Genomic DNA, 20,325 nt, shown 5'->3' with positions numbered 1-20,325 from the left:
GAAGCTTTTTCTGGGGAACTGACCACACATGGAATATCAGACACCTTCTTAAATGAAATCTGAAATCTCACTGAGAAGGAAGAGAATGAGCAAGTGAAACACGACTGAAGGTGTTACTAACTTTGTATGTCAAATTCATGCCAAGAAAAGGAAGGATTTTCTTTTGCCTTCTTACCAGGAATAAATACATCTTTATCTCTGAGGCCATGATTTTTTGCAATATAATTGGAAAGGTGAAATATGGATCTCTGAACCCTCATGGTATGCCATCAGGTGTGAAACATTTGTGCTCACAGGAGACCCTAATTCACTGAATGGCTCTGAAGGAGTGGTCGAGTACAGAAAGGAGTCTGCAGAAGCACCTTATCTTTCCAATTTCTAATTCAAGGTGTGTAGAATTAAAGACAGATGCCTTTGCTGTCCTTGTGATGGCACTATTTGAACACGTTTTCACTCCTGAGTGTTGCTATGTAACTTGCCTTAACAGTCACTGAGTTCTGTTTTTGTTTTTGTTTTTTTTTTTTTTGTTTTGTTTTTTGTTTTGTTTTGTTTTTGTGGTGGTGGTGGATTTTTTGTTTGCTTATCTGTTTGTTTTGTTTTGTTTTTTTTCTGTTTTCTTCCAGTATTAATTTTGCTGGATAAAAGAACAAGACCATCAAATCTTGCATAGGAACAGAATGGTCAGCTGGGGCTGCAGAGGAACAAACTGCCAGCAAGGAGCCTGGCAGGTGAATGGCAAATTGATAGAATTCCAATTGCATGCCAAGGAAGGGAAGCCAAAAAAAACAATGAAAAGCAAACTGAAGATGCCCAAATTCAAACTGCATGCCAAAACATAAAGCTGAAAGCATGAGAAGTACACCAATGGGAGGAAGAAAAGCACCAACAAATGAGTACAGACTGCAGATCGAGAGGGCACATAAATCAGTTTGCCAATGCATGTACCCATCAGCACAAACAGCACAGCAGCAGAGGGCAAAGTGCAACACTGTGCCAAGAGACGGGAATAGATCATGTGGCACAGAAAAAGGGGGAAATGGAGCAGCTATGCTGTGTCAGCCACCAGGAACTACATTCTGCTGGAAACCATTTATTTCAGTCATTGCTCACAGGTTATCATAAAACAGTCTTCTGGAAAAGCAGAAAAGGATTTGATTTTTTCTTTTTCTTCAGCTGTGAAGAAAGAAGAGTTGGAGAAGGATGATCCACAGGAAAGCAGTCTCCAAATGTAAAAGTGAGAGGAAAGTTGTGTCTCTGTTAATGCCCATGGAAAACACTCCACTCAGAATTTTTGCTAAAACTGGGGGAACTGGTCGAACATGATCGCAGACCCCACCAACCTAGCTCTTGCCCTCCATCACTGGTTCTCATTGCTGCTTTTCCAGCCATCTAAGTAGGTGGAGGAACATCTCTGCCAACCTGGACTTTGTGGGCCTGGTTTTAGCAGCTTTGAGAGAGGTATTTCTGCTGTAACTCTAAGTGCATGAATATGTGTGTCCCACCATCACTGTGGTGGTATCATCTTTAGTAATGGCTGGTGGGGCCAAATTTGCTGTGCTACAGTAGACACCAAGCCAGTACTCCATATCCAAGTGCACCCGGACTGATTTGGGCCTGGCCTATGTTCCTTGCTTTCAGTACATACATATGCGTGCCAACATTTCTCCAGAAATATTTTTGCTGGTTCGTTAAAGACAGAGATGAGCTGTCAATCAGCACTTCTTCCTAGTGCCAGTCAGTCACTTCTCAGGTCATTATGCTAAAATAATTCAAGGCTCCTTAATAACGCACCAAAGCAGGAACAGCCAGTTGTAACCCATGTTGCAGAGCTGTGGGTAGCAATAAATGGAAGCTGGTATGTACTGGTCCCAGATGCAGGAAAAATGGGGCATAGGGGCTGCTGAAGACCAGGTTGCTTTTATCTGCACTTTGCTCCCTCTCATAAACCTCCTTCGTCCTTTGCAGTCTCTTCTCACTCCCACGTGTTAGAAAACACAGTGCTGTGTCTGTTCCCTTTGCCCACCCAATGGAGAGAACTTGCTCTTTCGTTAGCACAACAGCTGCTTCTTCCGTCAGTTTTCCACTTGCCTTCCACAGAGATCACCCCTTGTTCTTTGTATGCTAGATTATGTCAACCACTGCCCCAGGACACAATCCTGCCTTGAAAAAAAGATCCCTAGTCAGCAGGACACTTAGTACTGCTTGCAACACCATCACAAATGCTGATTGTTGGTGTACAGCAAGCTGGTGGCCCATTTTTTGGACCGTTAGCCAGATGAGATGAATAAAGCAAATGCCTGGAGGGAACCAGAGTAGAAACATTCCAGCTCCACCCACCCATCAACAATCTTCCCATGGGTAGCACCAGCACAGAGGGCAGGCTTGGCTCTACCCTTGCTGATGGCTGAAGGTGGTGCAGTAGCAACCAGCATCTGCAGGAGAGTTCTCACAGTCCCATGGGAAACTTCTGCAGGACATAACCCTAAGTTACTGGAGGTACTGTGCTTACAAAGCAGACACAGGGCACACTCCCCACCCTCCGTTATCAGTCAAACCACACCTGTAATTTCTGGGCAAATAGCTTTATTGCAGTAAGGACGAAAGCTTTCCATATCTCAGTCTCCACCTTCAGCAAAAGTGCAACTCCTGAAGTCCACACACAGCAAGGTTAGCTCTCCTCAGAGACAGGACAACAGAGATGAGCACTAACAACACTGGGATGGGGAGATGTACAGAAACAAAGTATAAACCTAGATGAAAGCCTGCTTGGAAGTGATTGTCCTGTGTTTTGGTGTACATGAGAATCCCGGCAGACATATTTTGGTTTCACTCTCTTAAGGGTTTATCTAGATTAAAGGAAGAAATGTGGAGATTTGCCCTGTAGGGCAAAGGCAGGAGTACTTGTTGTTGTTGCTTCTCTCAAAGGACACTTATACTGTTACAGTTCTGTGCTGTTATGCTAACCTGAGCAAGTGAGATAAATTTGTGACCCAGGATTATCTTTCCTGTCTTACTGAAAGTTTAGTGCTCCACAGCCCGTGTCTGCCCTGAGCTAGCTCCCAAGTGGAAAACCAGCAGCAGCACAAATTTTGTGTTGATAGATCAGAAGATTCAAATGCACACTGCCATGTTCTCAGTCAGTGGAAAACATCCCGGTTTTTGATTGCCAGCTGGGAAAAGCAATTTGCTGTTGTGAATCTGAACTAAAGTACCACTCCCCATGCTGCCAGGCAATGGAGTATTATCTTTGCTGAATTGATGGCAGGACCACAGCTGAAGACAAGATTGCTGAAAGATGAGGGAGGATTGAGGGAGGAGTCCATCATGTTAGCAGCCTTTCTAGCACAAACCTAGGCTCAAAAGCCACACACAGCAGAGATTACTTGCTCTCAGTGAACTACCTCCTTTTTCAGGCTACAGCTCAGCTCTCGGTGAATCCTGAAGATTGTATTTCACCAGTAAAAGAGCCTGCTGGGCTTCTCATGAATGGAGAAAGGTGAGAATGCAAAGAGGCTTGCATCCACAAGTGAGGGACAGAGAAGGCAGTGACATCAGGCACTTGGAAGCAAATGCTGACCTCCACCTTCAGTGACAATGAAGTCCCTTTTATAAAGGACACCTTGAGTCCTGCTGGACAAAGGACACAATGGGAAGCAACGTGCTGACCTACATCCAGCACCCCAGAATGATATCTATTGCTGCCAAAATCCCTGGGAGCTGGAAATACCCCTGGCATTTTGTAGGCAGGTTCTGGCAGAAGCTCTTATCTGGCCCACAAGGTACAGCACAATTAGTTGTCTTGTGACATAGAAAAATGTGTGGCAAAGTCCTCAGGAAAGAGCATGTGATCCGTCCTTGCTTATCATTGATGGAAGAAACAGTAGCTCCCGAGCATTTGAACACCCGCTTACTGGCAAAAGGGGGACCTGTCGTGGCACTCCTGCTGCTCCCAGTCTCCTTGGATGTCATGCCAGTTGCTTGTGCTGGGGTGCAGAGAGCATAGCCAAGCCCTGATGTGTGCTCCTAGATGCAGTCATATGAGCAACTGCAGAGTCAGAGTGACTTGCGCTGGCTTACACCCTGCAGCTGGCATCAACCTGCAACACCCTAAAGGGAACAGCCAAGCAGTCAGTGCTGGCTCAGTGACCCACCAAGAGGAGATGAGGGCATTGGATTGTGCAGTTAAATTGCTACCATGAGCTGAGTTAACTGCTTCAAAGTCAGTGTAGCTATATCTCTGCTATTCCTGCAGCCAGTTTGGGAAATGTGATGTAGGGGACTCCAGGGCAAACAGGCAGAAGGGTGGAGAGATGGGACATGTTTTCCCCATCCAAAATCCCATGTGGTGTTTCATGGTCTTGTTAAGAAGTTAAATTAATTGTAATCTGGCTTTAATCTCTGCATGCAGGAGAGGCAACTGTGTCCTCCTGCATTCCAGTTAGCCCCGAGCAGAAAGGTGGGCTCCATCTCAGCAAAGCAGCAGAGATTCCCCAATTTCAGTGGGGAGCATACAGACTTATTTCCATTACACCATAATGCTATTTTCTGAGGCTGTGAGAGACATGTTAATCATCACTTCTGCAGCCCCTGGCCCTCTGCGGTGATCATCCTTGTCATCTTCTTCCTCCTCATTCTCCTGCAGATCTTGATCACTGTCATCATCATAATCTGATGCATTGTCCTTAATCACTTCAACCTTTTCTCCAGCATCTGGATCCACATCAGTCTTAAACCACACGGCTTTGTAGCCATGGTCCCCCTCATTCCTGTCTGTTTTGAGGATAGACTTTACTTCTTTCTCATGCTTAGTGTCTTCTTTCACCTCTTCCTCTTCATTTTCCTCTTCCTCTTTCTCTTCCAGGTCAAAGACGACTGTGGAAGGTGTGGAAGTCTTTGCGAGGCCATCAATTTCTTCTTTAGAAGAGGACAAGAAAAACGATGGCTGCTGTAGCTCAGTTATACCACCATTTTCTGAGCTCTTCTGCTCTTTGGCACTCAGATCTGGGTGTTCATCTTGATTGTAAGCTTGGTTCTCATAGCTCCCAGGGAAATCCTTGGAGAACTACAGGAGGAGAGACATCTTGTGAGTGCAGTGAAAGAAAATTAAATGGGATGTAGGTGTGTGACTGAAATTACTCATCTGGCCTTTCTTGAATATGTACAAGCAAGACCCTGGACCCTCTTGATGCTGGTGGAAAAATGTTCTCTGATACCAAGTAAACATGCTGCCTACCAAGTCCAGGTCAAATTTCCTGCTATTAGGCAGGAACTCTCATTTTTCTGCTTGTTTTGTTTTGTTTTGTTTGTTTGTTTTGGTTTTAGCATGTGGTTTTTTTTTGTTCACTCCCTTCCTTTCAAGAATAAAAATTAAAAACTTAACAATTGCAACAACACACCCTAAACAGTTAAACAGTGCTGTTATTTCTTTACATGTAGGTGGCAATTACTGTGAAGAATTTAGCCTAGCAAATGACCTTAAGGACAGCTTTTCAATCTCAAAACTACTTTAAAACCCAGAGACCATGGAGAATTACTGGGACCATTGGTGATGAAAGATATGTTATTGCTTGTCTATTGTCTAGATACATTGTTCCTGCATTTTAGGTGTTCAAGGTTGTCTGCCAGCATCCATTTGTTCCTACGCAAACTATAATTCGGGCAACACTTTGTATTTGAGAATACAAAAGCACTGAGTAGAGCAGGATATGCCATATGCATCGTATACACTTCAGATTAGGTTAAGACAAATTCCCTAGGTGTCCATTTCCTAGGTGTCCAAAACTTGGTTGTCTAAGGCCAAGCTTTAGGATAGGATAAGAAGTGCTCTTTCTCTCCACTGTCTATAGAGAAAGGATGTGAAGTGGTTTATACCACAGGCACATGATTCTCAGATACCACCTCTGGACTGTGTCACATTCATCCTAGATTTTGTGCTCTGTGGAGCCGTGCTCCTCTCCTTACTATGTCTGTTCAACTACCATATGGCTCCAGCCTCAGAGGACAAAAAAGATCAATAACAAACATCACCAAAGCGATACTGCCTTTGCAAATATTGTCTCAGGAATGATTCATCACCGTTGCACAAATGTGTAGTATTTGGACAGCCCATCCATACTCTAAGTCTTCCTCAGGTCCTACCTACTACCTCTAAGAAATTCTTAATGTGAATCAGGTACAAACAAGTGACTTACCTTTTTATTTATTAGGAATTTGACCGTATTCCCATAATGTTTGTATATCATCAGTCCAAGGAAGATTAAGGTAATCAGCAACAGTGCTGCTAAGATACCACCTAAGATACCCATATCCTGTGCAGTGTATAACTTATCAGAGGTGATTTCATCTACAAAAAAAGAGCAAACCAATGTTACAAAGTCTAAAAATGGCAACGAGCTTTTAAGCACAACACTTCATTGTGAGCAAAGCTCTGAACAGTTTTTGAAGGGCAAAGAAGCACCCTGTGCAGTAGAATGTGGCAGTGATATATTTAATGTCATAGCAGGCCATTCATTTTCTGTCCTAGAAGCAGAGGTTTCTATTAAAGTGGCCACTCACAGAATATTATAGCTTGCAAGAAGTTACATAAAGTGGAAATAACATCTATTTACTAGACTATGATGTTTACCCTATGGTTTATTTAAACAAATATGTACATGACTGTATTAGGCAAGCAGAAGTAGAGCTAGGTCAATCTTGTCTGTTCCCACTTCACCCATTTCCACCAGCATGCAAATATGAGGTATGTTTGTAAATATGTATGTGAAAATGTAAAGCTTTCTTTAATGCGGAACTTCACCTCTGATACTAATGAGCATGTTAGAACAGGAAATAAAAGTAGAAAAAACAATGTGCTCCTTGGAAGGAGAGGAATTGACTCTGGCATCAATATGACCAGCCAGGTCAGGTCTGACTTCTTTGTATATTAACAGATGAGGGTACAATAATATCTTGGTTATGCTGGTAAGTGCAAAGGTACTAGGAACCATGTTTATGGCCAACGAAAGGGATTATGTCATGAAGGTGTTTGTTGGAAGGATTTTTGCTGAATTTGTTATTGTAATTTTCTTCTTGAAACTGATTCCTGTCCCCATACTAGACCTATCAGGCTCTTTGTGACAGAGTCCCTTTCACCTCCAGGAGAAGACAAGTAGTCTCACAGCTCCCTAGGACACATACTTTTTCTCACATAGCAGACTTTTAGTGACTCTTTTTAGTTAGTGACTCTAACAGGAGTGATGGACACATGGGCACTATTCAAGCAGCAGCTTGGAGAAACTCAGCACTGCCCACCCTGCGTCAACTGGGGTCTCTCATCTCTGCCCAATACTTGCTGTTCCCCAGGATATATCTCAGCTTCATCAGGATGTGGGAAGGAAAAACATTAGAAGGTCCCCAAGACAGAAAACCCTTTTGTGCCCTCTCTGTAGCTGTAGCAACACATATCAACCTCCTCAGGAACTGCATATGCTTTCAGCCACCGGGCAGCGTAAGCATATTTGTATGGAGATCAACATTACAGTGGAGAGACAGTAACTTCTTCAGGGCTAATCAGCTGTACTTGTTGTTGTCAGTGGGATTCTTTGTTTTTAATTTTTTTGGCTTCATGTTGTAATGTAAATTAATCTCTTTAATGTTTAATGATTAATGAAACACAATTTTCTTCTCCTGCTGATCTGTTTATGACAACGAACTCTGAGTACCCTCTCTGCATTTTATTGCACCCTCAGTTTATCATTAATACACTGGTGAGGCTTTAGGACGTCAGAGAATTTTCACTTCTAAATCATGTCTCCCAGGGAGCCACAGCCCACAGAGCTGATGTGAAGCTCCACCGCCCTTAACTCCTTCTGTGCTGTGCAGCACACAGTGCCTCCATCAAAGCTAGCTCAGCTTGGTGGGATGACTCATGCTGAAATCCACGTAGGCTGACTCTGGCACCAATGTCTCAGAAACCAGAGGTCACTGTACAGTCACCACTTCTCGGAAAGAAGGCATACTGAAAAGAACTCTTTTTTTCCCAATGGATATTGTGACACTTAGTAAAGCACCCTCTAACCTATTGCACACACACTCCTTAACATCACCTATTTGAGCTGAGGGTTAAATAACCTACTGTTTGGCCAGGCAAATGTTAATCTCATCCTTATTTGAGCCATTCCTGCATGCTAGCTGTAGTACAGAAAAAAGCACAAATCCCCTCACAGGCTCTGAACCATTCAGTGTAATTTCCCTCTACTTCATTGTATAGTCACCAGCATCATTATTTTGTGGGGTTTAAATAGCAAGTGTAACATGTAAAAGATGCAGTCACCTGTTGGTACATCTGCTTGGAGCATTAACACCTTGCTGTACTGACACCTGAGCTAGCCGCCTGCTGAGCTGGACTGTGTCACCTAAAGTTGTGCTTAGGTGATTTTAACGCAGACGGTGTTTTCAACTGTGAAGTGACACTAACATCAGGGAAACCAAATTTACACCCAGGATCCCACTGTTTTCATCCTCCAGTAATCCTCACAATGGTGGTGGCTCTGAGGATGAAGTAATTGAAAAGTCCAACTGGGGCATTCAAGCACACATCAGGTTGAAGTCAGTGAAGTCTGGGCATGATCTACCTGCCCTGATGTGAAAATGCACATAACTGATTCCTCTCTATTCAGAGTGTAAAAAGCTTCATATGCCTCAAACCTAACTGATTTATAAGAGAAATTTCTAAGTACAGAAGAGTAGGCTATTTTTACCTCAGCAAATCCAAATGATAGCTGGAGGGTTATGTGTGTAGCCTCATGTCTATCATTTCTCATGGGTCATTTTTCCGGGAAAGGCCTTAAAACCTTGGAGTATAAGAATTTGTCCTGACCTGAGCAGAAAATGCCAAGGCTCATGAGGAAGCCTGGATTTGTGGGGGTGCGCCAACTTCTGTCTGCTCCTTCATAAGACAGGAAATTATGCTGCAGTTTTCTCTATTTTCAGTCAAAAAAAGGAACAAAGATGTACCAAGGTGTCAGGGCAATCCTCCTCTGACATTCTGGGTAATTTTTGACTCACAAAACACTATGAAGCAACTACAGATTTAATTTTGGAATAAAAAGAAGAGATGCTACATCACAAAGCACTGCTTAAAGCCTCAAAAGTTCATCTGAGTCACGTGGTGACCATATCCTAAGGATGTCTTTTGAGCATTTTCTCTGTCATAGCCACCATAGGACCTCCAGTAGATATAGGGTTGGCCTTAGCCCAGGCCCACAGACTTCATTATGTGACCTATCATTGCCAGTTTGTCCATGAAAGTGGAAAAGACTCCCCAGTCACCTCACTGTACCAGAAAACCAAGAGATACCCAGCCTACCTGCAGTAAAGACAATCTCCACCACGATGATGGTGCTCGCCTCCTGCAGACTCACTGTATCTTTTGCAACAGCCTGGGTGAACATGGGGAAGAGATAGTTTAGAGACTTTCTAGATTTATATCTTTCTCTCAAGGGAAATGGTAGACCCTTTGGGGACAAAGTACCTCATCCAAATCCTTGCCATGTCTTCAAAATAACCCTAATATCCTTGCATTGTAGCAGGGGCAGTCTGGTCACAGAAGAAGAGTTCTGAAAAGTCCCTTTCCTCAGCCAAAACCACATTCATCATTTGTAAAAAGCTTTGCAGTACAGTGCAATGCTGCACACAGGCAATGAGGTAGTGGGGGGCAGCAGCAGCATGATGTTGGCACACCTTTTTACCCTGCAAACAGCTGTCCATGTAGCTAAAATATTGCTGTAGTCAAGCTGTGTCAGATAGCTCCAGAGGACATGGTATTGTGCCAGGCAAGCTTTAGCATTGCCATTTGGCACTGACAGGCAGGTGGGCAACATGAATATGTTCTTCTTAGAAAGTCTAGAATTATTAACTGCTTCTGTGATTGTCTTGATCTGAGCAAAAAAAAAGTACTGGATTTACAGAATCACAGAATGGCTGAGGTTGGAAGGGACCTCTGAAGAACATTGAGTCCAACCTCCCTGCCCAGCAGGGTCACCTAACATATGGTACACAGAATTGCATCCAAGTGGGTTTTGAAAATCTCCAGAGAAGGAGACTCCACAACCTCTCTGGGCAACCTGTCCCAGTGCTCTGTCACCCTCACAGTACAGAAGTGTCCTCTCATATTCAGATGGAACCTCCCGTGCTTCATTTTTTACCCATTGCTTCTCATCCTATCGCTGGCCTCAACTGAAAAGAGACTGGTTTCATACTCTTAACACCCTGACCTCAAATATTTATACACATTGATGAGGTCTCCCCTCAGTCTTCTCTTTTCCAGGCTAAACATGCCCAGCTCTCCCCGTCTGTCCTCGTACAACAGGAGCTCCAGTCCTCTGATCATCTTAGGAGTCCTCCTCTGGACTCAGCCTTGGCACAGTATTTCCTCCCTCAGAAAAATCTTAAGCAGCTTCTGTTCTGTACCTATGAAGTCTGCAATATCTCTTACATGGTATGTATGGGGGAGGGGAAATAATTAAAAAAAAAAAATCTGGTAGGTTTCTCTTTTTGGGTAGAAATTGGGGGATTAATTTAGATTTTATATTTTCTGTTTTATTTATTTATCTTTTAGTCCAAACCAGACTGTGGGACAAGGGTCCTAAAATCTCCCCAGTTGACCTTTTGCTTGTCTCCAATGATATTTTCCACAGGAGGACAGAGGAAACATTTTTTCAGCTAGCACCAGATGGTAGCTTACATGTATGTCATGCAGAGTGCATTTACTACCACTACATCTCCCTCCATCCCTGTACATTTGTGATACAAATGGTTGGGGCTGTCCTTTCATTAGGAAGGGACTGTCCTTTCATTATATTCCACATCTAATGGAATTCCACCCTTGGTGCTTCTCTGTCAGAAAACCCTTCCTTCCACAACCCTGGCAAAATATGAAGTTGTCCTACCTCCATGATTACAGTCTCTGGTGACAGCAGATCGACATTGGTCAGGATGAGTCCATCTCTGGTTGCAACGAAGTTAGTGCTGTTTTTTATATAGTATTCAATGTTTGGGTTGAATTTCTGAAAAGCCAGAAAAGTGAATGATTAAACTACACAGTGCTTTGCATGCATCTTTGTAACAACCTGTCAGCAGGACTTGTCAAATATGCTTGAAGTATTAATGGGTGTATAGTGCAGTAAATAAACATGAACTAAAGGAAGTTTGAACTCGGGTGTATTCACCCTCTTGCTCTGAGTTTAAGAGTGTATACTAAAAGTTTTGCCCCCCCCCCAAAAAAAATAAAAAACCCCAATCTTATCTGCCATACTGTAAATGATTCTGATCTATGTAAAAGTCCCAGATAAATATAATTTGGGACAGTAGAGGAAAGCTAGCATTTGTCTCTCCCCACCTCCCCTTCATTATGTTTTCTTATCCTGCTTTAAGACTGAAGCAGTAAGGAAGAATTCAGTGCATTTTCGGTTTCTTACTTCAGGGTAGTCCTCATCTTCTGCTTTTATCATCAGGGGACTTGAAGGATCCTGAACTTGGAAGACAAGGCTTTTTGGGGCCGCACCAACAAATACTATTCCTGTGTAGGTACTGAAACCAAAGGATGGTGCATGGTCACTTTTATTGATGACCTTAATCTCCACACTGACTACAGAGTATTTCTGTTTGTTGTTGACTTGGGTGGCCTGGAGACACACATACACAGGAGAAAGACAGAGAGAGAGAGAGAAAGAGAAATGTTAGTCTTTTCCTGTTAGTGACAAGACATAAGAGGTTAGGTTTGGACCAAAATGTGTTCTAACACAGGGTTCTTTCCATCATTTTCAGTGAGCTTTGGGCCAGGCCTGTCACAGGGGACGTTATGTTTTGGGGTCCGTGTGCCTTTGCTTGCTTCTGCAGTTGGCCATCCACAGTATCTTGGTCTAGCCCTAGAATCTAGATGTGGCTCTTAATAAAGGTCAGCTCTGGACAAATTGTCATGCCCAAGCACAAAGCAGTAGGATTCCAACACCCGCAGACAGAGACTGTTCAAATTCACGAGGGATTGGGGCAGTTCTGTTACTATCTAAGAGTCCACATCTTTCTGGGTGCAGGGAGTGCTTTGTGTAACCAAAAGAGGAGCTTGTTTCTAGGAGTGATATACTTTAGCTACTTTAAGACAAGCTCCCCTACAGAAAGCCTTCCAGTTATGTTCATCTATACTTCGAACTCAGCAGGAGAGACTTGCTAAGTTAACTTGCTTTGATGGTGCTACCCACACATAAGAGAAAATGCCTCAAATCCTGCAAGGGTTTTGCATGTAAATTCGTATAAGATACTGCTCAAAAACTTGGTCTAAATACTTCCAAAATAAAGGATGTGAACAAGTTATCTTTCATTATTAATGTAATTGACTCCTGGCACAGCAAGACTGATGCTCCCTAGAAGGCCAGCTATGCTGGATGGCTGAATGCAATACCATCAGACTTACCATGACCTGCAGTAGGTACGAGTCTGGAGAAGTAGCTCCTTTGTTCATAGTTAGATTTCCTGTGTCCGCATCTACTGAGAATGTATTATCCACATTCCCTAAAGAAATGGAAAGACTATTAAAACACTGGATACCTTCATAAAGGGACTTGGAACTCGTTGCTCATTTTTCCACGTATTGGTGACAACAACCCCCAGGCAATGATGCCATTGTCCTTGCCTCTCCCACCTTGTTGGGTGGGGGTTCATCTTAAACAGCTCTAGGCATCTACCAGGCAGACATCTCTACCTGACCTTGTTACCTAGGCTGTAAAGAGAAAGGGACATCTTAGTGCATTGTTTATCTGACTCATGGACATTGGCCTCAACATAAGCTGCATTCAGCTCTGGAAACACTTATTTTTCTCTGCTGCCTACAAAAGGAGCCTAGACACAGAGACCTTCTCGTATTGATGTAGTGGTAGAAATCAACCTCCTACATGAGCCATCTGTCTTTGAGTCATAAAACCATCTATGTTGGATATACATTAAAATATATGTTCAATTTTTTGCTTATTTTCCTCACTTTGAGATAATGTGGGCTTTATTTAGACAAGGGTCCTCGGTATGGGGTTCCCTTTTTACTGTGGGGGACTGAGGTCACACTACCTCCAAAATGCCAGTGGAATTTGAGGTTCTTTAGCATCTCTATTGTCAGGAGTATATTCACAGATATGGTGCCATGTAGAACAAATAAGAGAGATGAACAACTGATCACTCCACCTGACCAATATGATCTGCCTTTGCCTTGATCATTAATCAAGAACTCACTGTTAATAATAATAATAATAATAATAATAATAATAATAATAATAATAATAATCCTTTGAATGAGAAGGTGGCCCAGTCTCCCAGTCAATGATTGGGCAATCAGTTCACTATATTCAAGTAAACTTTTTGAAATCAAGGTTAAAACAGGACAGATTAGACAGTGGCAATGCACAGTGGAATAAGAGCATTATTTCTGGTGATAAATGAAAATGATGCTGATGATGCGAGAGTTTTTAGGTTCAGCTCAAAGACTATGAAAGCGGTGTGACCAGACTGGCAAAATCAGGTCTAAATTCTTAAAGATAAAACACGTCATTCTCCTCCCCACGCCCCCCCCAAAACAAAAATCTTTCTGAAACAGACTTCATGGAGCTTGGCTTATGGGTCTGCAATTCTCTTCCTCTCCCTTTTTGTACAGCCTGTTTCTTCTACTTAATCCACAATGTTCTGTGTATCTAATAATTTTGGGGCAGAAATAGAGGGGCAAATCTCCAGGCCCTCAATTCTCAAGTGCTGTGCAGGGCATCCCCTCTTGGCAGCAGATAATGTAGGAATGTACAAGTAAGGCTGCTTGGAGAAGGTGACAAGTTCTACTCACCACCAATTATACTGTACACAATTTTTTCATTTATAGTGTAGTCCGGATCTTTAGCATAGATGGGCCCTGGATCCAGGGTGAGTGGTTCTTTCTGCAATAGAAAGGCAAGGTGTTACACAGCACACTACAGCACCAAATGCTATTAGCACTCTCCCATCCCATCATGGCTCTGCTGGTTCAAACTGTGAGAATGCCATTTGTTGTATATTATATTATATATTATGGGGGATGGATGTAACAGGGGAGAGGTGAGAAGGCCTTCAGCAAAGAGTTTTCCTTCTCTTGCCTCTCCTGCAACATGATGTAGGAACAAGGACAAGCAGTGCTCCTCTGAGTGAGGGAACTTCCACTTTCCAGGATGATTAAGACTCCTTGTCATGCTGAATTATCTGCATTTATGTCCGGAGACCAGCACAATCTCTAGAAAATTATTAGGCACTACCCACTACCAAGAAAATAGCATCAGGGCTACAGTTTGGTCATGCCTGCTTACCGACATCTCGGATATATTGACTCTTCCAGAATAGGGGCTGCTGATGCAAATGCTTTTGTCCTCGTCAATGAAGCTACAGGGTAGGAACCAGGGTGGTTTGGTGTCAGCTTGCTCAATAATTATGTTTATTGTTGCAGTAGCTGTGTGAGTGGTTTCCTTGCTGCTCACAGGCCTGTCCTGTATCCAGAAGCAAAGCATATTTGTAAACTGCAAGTTTTATTGCCAAAAGGACCTGCCTGCAAAAGCCAGTGACCCAGGGTCTTTTAGCTGTTTTAACTCCATTCTCTCTGAGGAGAGACAGTTTATATGAAATTAGCGAAAGCAGTTAATTATCTGCTGACACCGGTGGACTGAATGCTACTCTGGATGCAGTCAGTGTGGTTATGGAGGGTAGAAAGCTGCTCCAAATCAACTGCCTCCAGTATCCACCCTCCCTCTTGCCACCCCAGAGATCTCCTGTTCAGATTTGCCCTCTAGTTAAGAGACGTTGTGGCATATGAGGCATTTTGTTCTGCATAAAGAACTTACCCTTGCATACAAGATCAATGTTGTTGACTTAAGTTTATCGTAATCTAATTGTTTTTGCAAATATATTTCAGGATTATTGATTCCTTTTATGGCAAAATAATTGGTGGTGTCCTAGGGAAGAATAAATAAATAAGTGGAAAAGCTTTATTAGCATACTTGATCACAGACATGTTGAAAATACTGCTCATTGCTGTGTTTGTCATCCCACATTTTTTTTTTATTTTTTATTTTTACTTCTAGCAGACCTTTCCAGATTTCCAGTCTAGCCTGGCATCAGTCTAACTGTACTTACAATTTGTTTCTCACTTTATCAAGCAAACCCCTTAAGATCGAGCAAAAAAAAAAAAAAAAAAAAAAAAAAAAAGGCACTAAACTAGCACCTGGGGAGAGTCAGGCCTGCCTTCGGCTTTGACAAAGACTTCTTCAGTGATTTTGGGCAACTCATATCTCCACTCTGTATAGGCACTGTAGACAAAGAGACAATAACTCCTTTTTTTCCCCTATCTGACTCAGTGCAATTCTGAACTCTGTAAGGTGCAAAGGTCTCTCCTGGTATGTTTACAGACCATCCCAGCATGACTTCCCTGGATCATATGGTTCAGAATATCCCAGATGAAAGTGTGGTCTGTATAATGTAATAAAGGTGTGAGCACTAGAAGAGTTCAATACCAGAAATACCAATTGCTCCAATCTGCTAGCCAAACCAATGCTTGTACTTAACAAAAAGCTTACTTAACAAAAAGCTTTTACTTATGAAACACCTCTTCCAGAAGGTGTTGTGGAGCCAAATGCAATACAATGATCCCTTAGCCTCAAAGCTGGGGCTCGTCTGAAGACTTCATCACAAAGACTTCTCTCTCGCTTTTTTTTTTTTCTCCCCAAAGAAAGATGCTCACCTGCACTGTTGAATTTAGTTCATAATAGATGATGTCCAGATCAGCATCACTAGCACTTAAATCTTCACGGGCTATAATGGTTGCATTCACTTTTGTGTCCTGAAACAAAGTTGTGGTTATTTTCTCTGTGAAATTGGCTGAAGACCTCTCTCTGGTAATTATTCCTTAGTCCCATAGCACTGTTTGACCCAGTGCCCTCTTCATTTATGTGAAACTCTTACCTCAGGAACAGTTATGGTGAAATTCGTTTGCTTAAACACTGGGGTGTTATCATTCAGATTGATAATGGTCACAATAATTTCCAAAATGTCTTTCTGTAGAAATGGTAAAATGAGAGAATCAAACACAAAGGTAAGATTGTTAGGGGTTGATCCCAGTTTGCAGAGTGATGGAGAGGAAGGTTTGAGAAGCACAGCTGGTGGGTGCTGAACAGGGCTGGGTTTTGCAGACAGCCCACAGGGTGTGAGATTTGTAGCTTGCTCCCACATCTCCCTATTCACAGAGCCTTGAGTGCTCTTTCTTTGACTGTTAGAGGACTGTGTATGCCTGGAAGGAAAAGGATGGCTCTTAACCCTGGTCTGTGGGTTAGGAAGAAACAAGGAAAGTGCTTCCTTGCAATACCTTGTAAGAAAACAAAGTGTTTGGAAGAGCACTCACCTGCCCAGAAGTGTCCTGGCAAGCCACAAACACTATCAGCACGGTATCATTCTGTATGGAAAAACAAAACCAGAGCCATTTTAGAAACAAGCCAAAATATACTGAATATACTTTTTCTGAAGTAAATGAGACAAATGCATGCATTGCAGAATCAGAAGGGCTTTATCTTGGTTTTGGGCATACCTAACATTTCTTTTCTTTCTTTTGCAGCCATCCATCAGTGCTGGGCCCTTGCTTTACTGGGGTCAAAACTGACTGATTCACCATCTTCTTTCTTTGTGATTCCCGTAACCTGGTGGTAGAGCTAATCAACCATTTTGTCCCACTTAAGGAAAGTTCAAACGGATTTCTTTTTAAATTGAATGAAACAGAAATATGTCATGCACCAAGTGCAGCATTGCCTCTGTCTGCTGTTCCTCATGCAAATGTGGGATTCTACATTTGGGGAATGGCAGTTTAAGGACACTTGTGGCTGAATGCAGAAGGTAGGTAGGTAAAGTAATTTAGCTGTGACCTAACTGAACACATTGACCTTTTATACTGCTTTTATGCTCAACATAAGATTACCTCACTGCTCAGCACTGTATTTTATACATGCAAATAAGGATCATTCTACATGCATCCTGGAGAGCTCTGAACACCACAGTTGTCAGACTTCTGGTTTTAAACCTCCACCTTGCTTTAATTCATACAGATTCGTTGAAGGAAGGTGACAGCAGGCATACAATGCAACCCCCTCCTCCCTGCCCTCTGTCTGTGCAAGGGCTGATCTCCCTAGTAGCGAACTAAAGCACAGTGAAGATATTTCCTAGATACTTTATACACAGACTACAAATCCCTGGAAGTCCAAGACCCCAGCTTGAAGCCCACTGCTTCCCAGCATTATCTGTCTCATCCTTACAGCCTGCCAGCTAAAAGCTTACCTCATAGTCCACACTTTTGACCAGCTGCAGCTGAGACCCCTCGATGGTAAAATAATTGCCATCTGGTGAGGAAGAATCAATCATTGCAGTGAAACCTGCTTCCAAATTGATAGTGGTCACATTGTATCCAGGAGGGTTATTTTCTTCAACGCTTGGTTTATTGTTAGAGATGGAACATCCTGGAAAAACACACAAATGAGATACAAATTTGCCCAGGTATTCATGTTGTGACACAATTGCGTGAGACATGAGACCCCGCTGGTTACCATTGAAGAGAAAGCTCTTGAACAAAGCTGTCTTAAAATAAGACTGTAAAAATCCTTTGCCAGCTGCAATGGTACAAGCTGGTGCCACAGGGATTATTATCCTGTGGTCACAGACCTCCTGCGACAACTTACCTGGTTGTTGTGCTGAAACTTGTGCTATGAAGGGCAGTAGAAAGAGCACAGAAGTGAGAAGCAGGTGAGAAACATCCATGGTGAGCTGCTAGTCATTGAAGAAATACGTTTCTAATTAAGCTGATCCTCTTCTCTCCCGGTTTCTCCCAGTGCTGTCTCCCGCATGAACTGCTTCATGAAGGCAAAAAACATTGGCTGGCTGGAATGGATTGCTCGAGTTCAACCTTTGCCTCTTTGCCTCATTGGATGACTTATAAGACATTAACTGGTCACAGAACATGATAATGCATAAATTCCCATTACTACTTTGTTCCTGAGTCTTTCCTCCTTTAAACTCTCTTTAGCAACAAGGGAATATTTGAAGCATTTTAGAACTCAGACCCAAGTTCCCTGAGACAAGCATTAGCAAGAAAGAATATGAGAGCTGACAATTCAGAAGTTGTCTGTATACTCCAGACTTTCCTGTTGGGGTAGAAGTGGTGAAATCTATTTTTCTTACGTGCCAGAGATATTGTCTATTTTGGCCAGATTTCTTATTGAAACAAGTCGTAATAATACTAATACAGCCCCAACGTGCTTACTTACTTTATCCAGACTTCTTCTGCATGGCCTATGTCCCCCTTTATAACAGGTTTTGCTTTCCTCTGGTTTCTCTCTTCTAGTTTCAGTTTGTCATGTTGTTGTTGGGTTGAGATGGCAGCTCTGGAGGAGCCAAGAAGTTGGGTTTTCCTGCTTGTTCTATGGCTTGGACCTGTTGTTTCCACAAGATTTTATTTTATTTTATTTTGTTTTGTTTTGTTTTGTTTTGTTTTGTTCTCTCTCAGAGTGTCCCTACCAGCTGAAATGTTTGAGGATAGCTGAGAGCTGGCCTTGGGGTGCTTCTTCTTTCACTTCTTCTTGTCAAACAACATGTCAAGACCTGAAGGGGCATAGGCATATGATTCTTAACCAGAATTTTGCCCAGTACAGGAGCAAATCTTTTCAGAGGGTCTGTTGGTTGAAGATGACAAAAGTCTGGACTGGTTTAAGAGAGTAGGACCTTAGCAGTGGTCCCATCACTTTCTCAGACAGTCTGATTTTATCATGAAAAAAAAAGAAGGGGTTGAAAGTAGGAGTGGCACCATGCAGAAAGCACCAAGCAGTGGCTTAGTGCCTTACTGTGCTATTGTTTACATAAGCTGGACTTTGCCCAAACTGTTTAAGCTTTTTTTTTTTTTTTTTTTTTTTTTTTTTTCCTTCATTTCCCTATATTTAAATTGAGGGGATTAGTCACCATTTTTCTGTTTTATTTTATTTCACAGAGCATGGCCAGAAAGTGCTGCAGAGAAGGGAGCCCTTGTTGCCAGGTGGACAAAAAGAGACAAATGGAATAACTGTGCCTCAATCTCTCTCCTCCCTGAGCAAAGTCTTATTTCTTTATGATAAGTCTTTCTTTCAGAGCAAGATGACTTGATGCCAGTCTGATTTATCTATAAGGCTTCTTCTGTACCTGTTGTTTCACATGTGTTCTCAGCTGCTGGCATGCACATCATCAGTGCTGCCAGGGGCAGGTGTGCATTACTTTGCAAAAGGAATGTCTTTCCTTTTATCAAAAACCTACCATTTTCTGAGGAAGAATCTGCTGAGAATTAAAGTCCTGATGTTTATCAGGTGGGGACTGGGGGATGATGCATTGATGTATCCAGTAACAGGAGCATCTACCGACAGAAAACCTCATATGTGGAGCAAAGATAGGACAAAGGGAGGCAAATTAATGCTCCCACCATTAAAATGGCTTGGGAGGATGAGAAGTAGGGATACTGTGAAAGATTACAGAGTGTTTCCCATGAAAAGTAGTACAGTCTGGATCCAAAAGATAAAAATGTGCAGAAAGTGTCCTGAAAAGCATATATATATATATATATATATATAATATATATATATTATTTTTAAAAGTCAGCTCACAAGTATCTTGATTACATTTCTGAAAAAGTTAAAGGTTTCAGTGAACACAAAGCCATCTTAGCTGCTCTTTTGTTTGTCTGGCAAAGGAAAGAGCTAGACCCTGTGTAAGTCTCTAGGTTGAGATAATCAGTTATGTTTCTTAGACAAACTTGTTATTCCCAGCTGCCCTATCAGGACCCCTACCAGGTGAGCAGAGTGGATCCAAAAACAGTGACAAGGTTCACACATAGCCCAGTGATCGATTTTCCAGCAACTCTATAGGCATGAGGCAGTTCCCCTTCTACCAGTGGCTCTTTGTAGAGATGCTCCCCCAAATCTCCATCCAGGTGCCAGCTACTTACATCTCAGCAGCTTCCTGAAGCCTCATAGTATTAAATTCTCTTCATCCTGTCTCTTTCTAAGCCTATGTACATTTTTCCAAAACAAATACCATATGGCAAGACATTTGGCCACTTGTTGTGCAGACAAAAGCCATTGTTTCCAACTTGTCCCTTGTGGTCCCTTGTGTAGGAAGAAAAAGAGGACAGCTACTCTTGCTGCTCCTTTTAAAATCCTAATTGATTCTGGAAAGTTCTTTGATTTTAGCCAAACAGTTTAACAAAATGCAGATTGTCAAAACTCCCTCCAAAAT

At 42.4% G+C, this 20,325-nt stretch overlaps 1 protein-coding gene across 1 annotated transcript; it reads right to left on the bottom strand.

The window, feature by feature from the left end:
* Positions 1-2,566: 2,566 nt before the first annotated feature.
* On the bottom strand, positions 2,567-17,960 carry CDHR5 (cadherin related family member 5). Its single transcript, XM_084522697.1, has 14 exons — positions 17,751-17,960; positions 17,353-17,531; positions 16,430-16,480; positions 15,994-16,086; positions 15,773-15,871; positions 14,877-14,987; positions 14,349-14,525; positions 13,856-13,946; positions 12,449-12,546; positions 11,457-11,663; positions 10,929-11,045; positions 9,347-9,419; positions 6,192-6,343; positions 2,567-5,062 (listed from the first exon to the last, which is right to left on the bottom strand). Exons 1-14 carry the CDS (start codon positions 17,827-17,829, stop codon positions 4,526-4,528), a joined length of 2,064 nt encoding a protein of 687 aa, XP_084378823.1. The 5' UTR covers positions 17,830-17,960; the 3' UTR covers positions 2,567-4,525.
* Positions 17,961-20,325: the final 2,365 nt, after the last annotated feature.

Source organism: Aythya ferina (genome assembly GCF_964211825.1).
Source record: "Aythya ferina genome assembly, chromosome: 5".
In the NCBI taxonomy this organism is placed as follows: Eukaryota; Metazoa; Chordata; class Aves; order Anseriformes; family Anatidae; genus Aythya; species Aythya ferina.
Note: the sequence above shows the minus strand (reverse complement) of the source record. Positions and strands in the feature narration are given on the sequence as shown.